The sequence below is a fragment of the Eptatretus burgeri genome, chromosome 12 (genome assembly GCF_056783735.1).
Source record: "Eptatretus burgeri isolate ZD-2024b chromosome 12, Ebu_testis_v1, whole genome shotgun sequence".
In the NCBI taxonomy this organism is placed as follows: Eukaryota; Metazoa; Chordata; class Myxini; order Myxiniformes; family Myxinidae; genus Eptatretus; species Eptatretus burgeri.
The window spans coordinates 68,759,567-68,765,983 of NC_140972.1; the positions used below are offsets into that span (position 1 = coordinate 68,759,567).

Consider the following 6,417-nt stretch of genomic DNA (forward strand, 5'->3'; position numbering starts at 1 on the left):
TCACACATGATGTACAGTAATGAAGTTGTGCATGATATTCAGTGATGACGTCACACATGATGTACAGTAATGAAGTCACACATGATGTACATTAATGAAGTCGCGCATGATATTCAGTGATGAAGTCAAGCAGCGAACACCAAGGGTTAATATCTGCAGTTCCCTTCATAATTGGCATTGATTGTATGAACCAGGGAGAGACTTCACCTGCTTGAGGGATTCACTCAACTTATTAAATTCTCTACACTTGGAATTATTTAGTTCTCATCATGATATTTTAAACAAGGAAGTGACAGATTGATAAACATGGACACAAAAAGGATCCAGGTGATGAAATCAGTCCATCAAGTGCTTACCGTACCTTAGTTCTGGAGATTGTTCATTTGAAAAATCTTGAATCAGCCATCTGCATGAGCCTGGTGAATCGCTTTGCATTCCTGGAGAGCTTGCATGAAGGAGTGATGAGGGAATCACAGCCAAACATGGCATCTTCCTCTCCAGCGGCCATAAATATGACTTCTTCCTCTGCACACACATCAACAAAAGGAAGTCAAAACCACTCAACAGCATTGTCATTATAATCTCCATCATTGTCCTGTCTTCCAACACAACCCTGGAATGAATATCTATCTCTCTCCAACTCTGTGTTTCTCCCTTTCCCTCATTTTTTACATTTCAGTTCATGTTTTATTTCACTTTTCCCTCCACCTTCACTTCTTGATTTTCTCCATCACCAACTCCCACTGGACTTGCATGAACGTTTAGTTTCTGTCACCTTACAAGGGAATTTCTGCAATTTGTTCCATCATTCCTGTGCTTCAGACAGAGCCCACAAATCCCCACTTACTGTCCGACTTAAAATAACGAAACCTCATCTGATGACGTAGAAGTGAACCATGATGGAGTGCTTCATGGAAGAGAGCTCAAATCTTCCATCGCTGATTGAAAGTGGGTTTTAAAAAAATTTCGATTTTTCAAACAATTAATTTTAATGAACATCCAGGTGTTCACAATGACTACTGTGTGGAAACACTGACACTCATCCCAGACTTCCACCAATTGAAATGTTTGTTTGGTGCTTGTCTGGTGCTTTTGCAAGTGAAGCAAAATATAAATTTATTTTCAACACTTCTGGAGCACAGACAAAATGGGGCATGATGGAGGTGAAGAACATCTAATTTAGACAAAGTTTCAGATAACTTGTATTGTAAGGTAAGATTCTTGGTAACTTACGTTCCATCCGGTAGGATGGTTTGACGTATGACGGTGGTGGAGGAGGGAACGGGCGTCTCTTCTGAGGGGTCTTTGGAAAAACAATAAAAAATAAGAAAGATTAAATACATTGATATGTTCATCAGTTTGATAACTTGTTCAGGATGTGGCACAGAATGAAAATCACTGATAAAACAGGTAATCAGTGAAAAGGTGAATTCGTTGATCTAATCCAATCAAGGGGAGTTAAAATACTTGTGATTTATCCTGCGTGGAGATGACCGTGCCAATAAGTTACCTTTCCCACCAAAATTATAATCACAATTATCTCTACAATTGAGGATATTATTCTTCATCAAATCAAGTGTTTACCTGTAAGAATGCTTACCTGTTGAAGGTCCTGAATGTGGCCGGGCCCCTCAACACCATGCTGCTTCTGTTGCAGCACTTGATGAGAATGAGGCTTCTGTTCCTGCTGGAACCCTTGAACAACATCTTGTGTTTGCTGTTGCTGCTGTTGTGGCTTGCTATCATGGCGAGGCTTCTGTTGTTGTGGCTCGCTATCATGGCGAGGCTTCTGTTGTTGTAGCTCGCTATCATGGCGATGCTTCTGTTGTTGCTGTATCACACCAACACCATGGGGTTTCAGTTCAATTTCTGTACTTTTCTTTTCTGCCCGTCTTTGCTTCTTCATTTGTTTGTTGAATTTTTTTTCCTTTTCTTTGAGCAGCTGTTTCTCTTGCTGCTTCACCCGTTGTTTCTCATTCCAATTTTGAGACCACTCAATGACATTCTCATTCCGTTTTTGCTGTCGATGCAGTTTCCAGTCAGCAATCTTTTGCACATGTTCTGCCTCCTCTGCATCAACATTTGCTTCTGCCTCCTCGTTGGTCTCGTCAGATTTTTGACAAGGTTTTTTGAGTTCTTGATCAGTTACTGTCTCTTTTTTCTGTTCCACTCGTTTCTGTTCTTCCTCTTCTGGTAGTTTCTGGTTTTCCTGTTCTCGTTGTTCCTGTTCTTCCTGTTCTCGTCGTGTCTGCTTTTCCTGTTCTACTCGTCTCTGTTCTTCCTCCTCTCGTCGTTTTTCCTCCTTCCCCTCACTTCGCCAAACCTCTTGTTCCCGAGAGTGCACATCTTTTTCCCTCTTATAAATCTCCTGCTCCAGCTGATGTACCTCTTTCTCTCTCCTGAACAACTCTTCCTCTTTTCTTTTTTTGGTCTCTAAAAATCGCTCTTGCCGACCACGCTCCTCCTCTTCTCGTTGGTTCAACATTCTCTCCATTTTCTCAACATCCTTTTCTCGTTCTCTAATCTCTTCCTCTTGTCGGCATATCTCAATCTCTCTATGTTTTATTTCCCCTTCTTTTAACATCTTCCTTTTTTCGAATTGAGCCCGTTTTTCCTGCTCCATTCCCTCGAGTTCAGAAATCCCTTTCTGTAATTTCTCCACCATGTACTCACTCTTGAGAACCTCTTTCTCTTTTCGTTCGATCTCAAGCCATGCACGTGTATGCTCCTGATACACTGATTCCCTCCATTGCACAAATTTTGTGAATTCTCTCCGATCTTCCTCCTCTATTTGCTTCCACTCTGCCGTCTTTCTTTTCTTTAGCTCTTCATTATGTTTTTTTATCTTCTCCTCTTCATCTTTTTTCCTCATTTCCTCTTCCTTGCTTTTCCTCTGCTGTTCTTCCTCGATTTCCTTCTGCTTTTCTTTCTCTTTCGTCCATTCTTCTTCCTCATATTTTTGTTCCACAACTTTTTCCTGAAGTGTTTGCTCTCCAAGCTGAACTAACAGTTCTCTTTCTTTCAGTTCTTCCTCTTTTTGGTGCAACTTTTCCCCCATCTCCTGTAGTTTTTCATTCTCTCTCTGCCACAACATCATCCTTTGATCCTCCTGTTCCTTTGCATCCTGCATCTCCACTGTTTCTGTTTTTGGAACCTCCTCGAGTAATGGCTGCTCTTTCGTTCCAATTTTGTTCTTTGAATGTTTGCGGCCACATCCAAAACTGCAAGAAACAGACACAATACTTGTCAGTTTGAGCTAAAATGAAGTACACTCACTATTATATAAAGTGAAGTGTGGTGTCTGTCCGTATGTTTGTAAGGTCGCACGTTCGGCTGTCTCCCGTTTCTAGCGGCCGCTTCTCACACACTGCGTTTCAAAAGCTCCACATGCAGGCAAAGTTTAACGTTTAACCGGAAGAAATGCATGAAGATATGACCTGGGCTGAAAGGATGGCCTCCAGGAACGCACACTTGACTCGAAGCTGTCTCACTAGCCTGGGTTAGCATCCTGAGTGTTTCACCGACTGGGTGAATAATCAATGTGTGTGCCGTTCCTCCGATGTACGTTAAACTGGGTGTCCCGTCTGCCATCAGTTGATGGACGTGAAAGATCCCCACGGTGATGTTTGAGAATGAAGTGTGGGTGCGCTATTGTTGACAGTATGGCCAAATTACAAATTCATGCCAAAACTACTGCTGGGAAGGCAATAGCAAAACATCTCGTGTAACCCTTGCTCAGGATCCTGCTTAGGCAGTGACAACGATGCTCCAGGTGAGTATGAGGATTATCAAAATGTTGAACAAGCCAAATGTCAGCGTTGTTAATAAGAGGAGCCTTTCCTAAAATTCTTGAGATCCTGAAGACCCCCATGACCTTTCAGACCCCCAAATAATGATAAAATCCCAAAGAACATCAAGATCGCTCAGTGCACCAAAACCGTAAAGACCCCCATGACTCTTGAAGACCCTTTACACCCCTTCACCCTTTGGAACCCATTAACCGTTTCACCCCACAGACACTTTAAACCTTTACTTCCCTGAAGTCCCTTTGGACCCCTTGGACGTTCACACAATTTGGACCCTTTACACCTTTCAGACAGATTTCACAATTGACAACTTCGAGCTTTAGACCAGTTGACCTTGTTAGACCATTTTTACAAGCCTGAGAAACTGGACCCTTTCAACCCCTTCGACCCTAACTTCAATTGGAACATACCCTTTAGACCTGAAAACCATCGAGAACCTTTTAAACACACACCACACAAACATCAACAGTCTTCTTGAAAACACAGACTTCACTTTTTCAGCAAGTAATGTTCAAACTCGACCCACCCAGAGGAAGGGTACTCTGCTCGTTATTTGTGAAAATTAAATGTAAATTCGTTTAAAATTCCTGAGCGATCTTGTCCCCTTGGATGAAGGAATTATAATATTGATGAAAATGTCACTTGTGTTCCTTACCAGTGAACGTGGGGCTTTTTATTGTGCCTCTTCTTAATATTGAAGAACGACGATGGTCGAAACGATATCACCACCACAAATAAGAAGATGGCAATGGAGACGAAGACCACATCACAAAATGTGGAGATCGGTGGTTTCTCCGCAGGCTCATTCTGGAAAATCTATGGACATGGAAAAGGGCAGGGACAGGAGAAAAGTTTATTACATTTCAAATTAAACTAAACAATATATTTACAATTATTTAACAAAATCCAAAACTTCGTGACAAAGAACAAGATGTTGGTGAAATTTTTTTTCGAGTTCAAACACAACGGGTCATGGAATGTATGAGAATTTATCATTTGTTAAAGATAAGGGTTTAGACCCAACTTTTCAAGGTACATTTCATCATCATCCTCATCATCATCCTCATCATCATCATCATCATCATCATCATCATCATCATCATCATCATCATCATCATCATCATCATCATCATCATCATCATCATCATCATCATCATCATCATCATCATCATCATCATCCCGTTTTCAATCCTCTCCAGCATGAAGGTGTCATTTTACTCACACTGGGTACATTCGTTTTGTGACCATGTTTGACAAGAACAGTTTTGTAAAAGGGTTTGAAAGGAATTTGTGATTTGTTCAGAATGCTGGTGATAACTCGCCGACTCTTTGTGAGAAACACCGTGGGATCTTTAACGTCCACCAATGAGTAAAGTGTCCCGTGAAGATTCCTCCATCGACTAGACCATGAAGGAGCTTCTTGAAGGGACAAATTCCAACTTTGCTTGGTGAGGATAGTTCACCCAAAACCTGCAGTTTCTAACCAAAGATAAACTCTCTTTTGTATTCCTCATCACATCCTCATGGCAATGAGAGATCGCAACCATTGAAAGGACAGACAAGGAAGATTAAATATGGCATTTAAACTGTGCACCAACACACACTGGCCTACTCCTTTTTAAAGGCTACTCCAGGAATCTTTGACTTCTCCCAAAAAGTGCCATTGGACCAGACAGCCATCTTAATTTGGTCTCTGAAGGGAAAGAAAGTTAAGCCGGCTGACCAATTGAGACGGAATATACTGGTTCTGGTGCACAAGGATGACAGCTTTTATAAATGGATCCGATAACAATGGAATTAAACTCGGATAAGACAAAAGAAAATGTCCCAAACAGGTTCCCTGTAAAATCACAAATGTATCCGGTTTACCAACTTGAAAAAGTACCAACGTGTGACAGTTTGTGTGTACCTTTCCCCGAGGGTATCTTACAAATCCCCACTTTCGTGTTGAGTTCCTTCCCGAGTCCGTCATCTCTTACAATCCCCACTTACCTGCTGCGGAGGTCGCGATGTCCCACCGACGACGACCAGCACGAAGAGCGCGATAAGAAGCAACATCTCTGCCGTCCGTCGATCCTCCAACTGACGTTTCAACAATACGTCTCTACCTTATGTATTGTTGGAATTGTCATTGTGACGTCAAACAACCTCAGTGACGTCAGTGTGCTTGGTGTTTGACGAGAACGAATTGATCGGATCGGGATACAGAAAGGAGAATTAATTTTAATTTTTAACTCATTCTTCACCATTCAGAGATGGGGTCAAAACGATATATGGCATGATATCCCAAAAAGTTATATGGACGGACTCTGTCCAGTGATGTCACGTGACGTTGAGAAACCGGATCGTGTTACATGTGCACTGTGACGTCATCGACAGGTTAACCGTCCCACACCTTTTGACATGACACCATTTGAGTCCCAAAATGAGTGGTAAATGAAATATACACGTTACCATGGTAACCAAAACCATAAATAACACTCACACCTCACACTCACTGAATCTCACAATGAAGAATCAACTCCCAGGATGAGTTCATGTCAAGCCAGCGATTTTACACAAAACTGGATATTTTAATAAATAATGTGTCATGGTGAACGTCATCGATTCA

At 41.6% G+C, this 6,417-nt stretch overlaps 1 protein-coding gene across 1 annotated transcript; it reads right to left on the minus strand.

Moving 5' to 3' along the window:
• Window positions 1–344: 344 nt before the first annotated feature.
• Window positions 345–6,037, minus strand: LOC147015847 (uncharacterized). The gene is made up of 5 exons (XM_085849168.1): window positions 5,799–6,037; window positions 4,462–4,622; window positions 1,601–3,221; window positions 1,234–1,303; window positions 345–525 (listed from the first exon to the last, which is right to left on the minus strand). The coding sequence occupies exons 1-5, from the start codon at window positions 5,862–5,864 to the stop codon at window positions 380–382; spliced, it is 2,064 nt and encodes a 687-aa protein (XP_085705294.1). The 5' UTR covers window positions 5,865–6,037; the 3' UTR covers window positions 345–379.
• Window positions 6,038–6,417: the final 380 nt, after the last annotated feature.

Bases quoted from the DNA above. Each gene is read 5' to 3' on its own strand.
- LOC147015847 (XM_085849168.1), bottom strand. From the start codon at position 5,864: ATGTTGCTTCTTATCGCGCTCTTCGTGCTGGTCGTCGTCGGTGGGACA. The intron at 3,222-4,461 runs GTAAGGAACACA...TGTTTCTTGCAG, and splicing joins AAAAAGCCCCACGTTCACTG to TTTTGGATGTGGCCGCAAAC. The intron at 1,304-1,600 runs GTAAGCATTCTT...GTTTTTCCAAAG, and splicing joins ACATTCAGGACCTTCAACAG to ACCCCTCAGAAGAGACGCCC.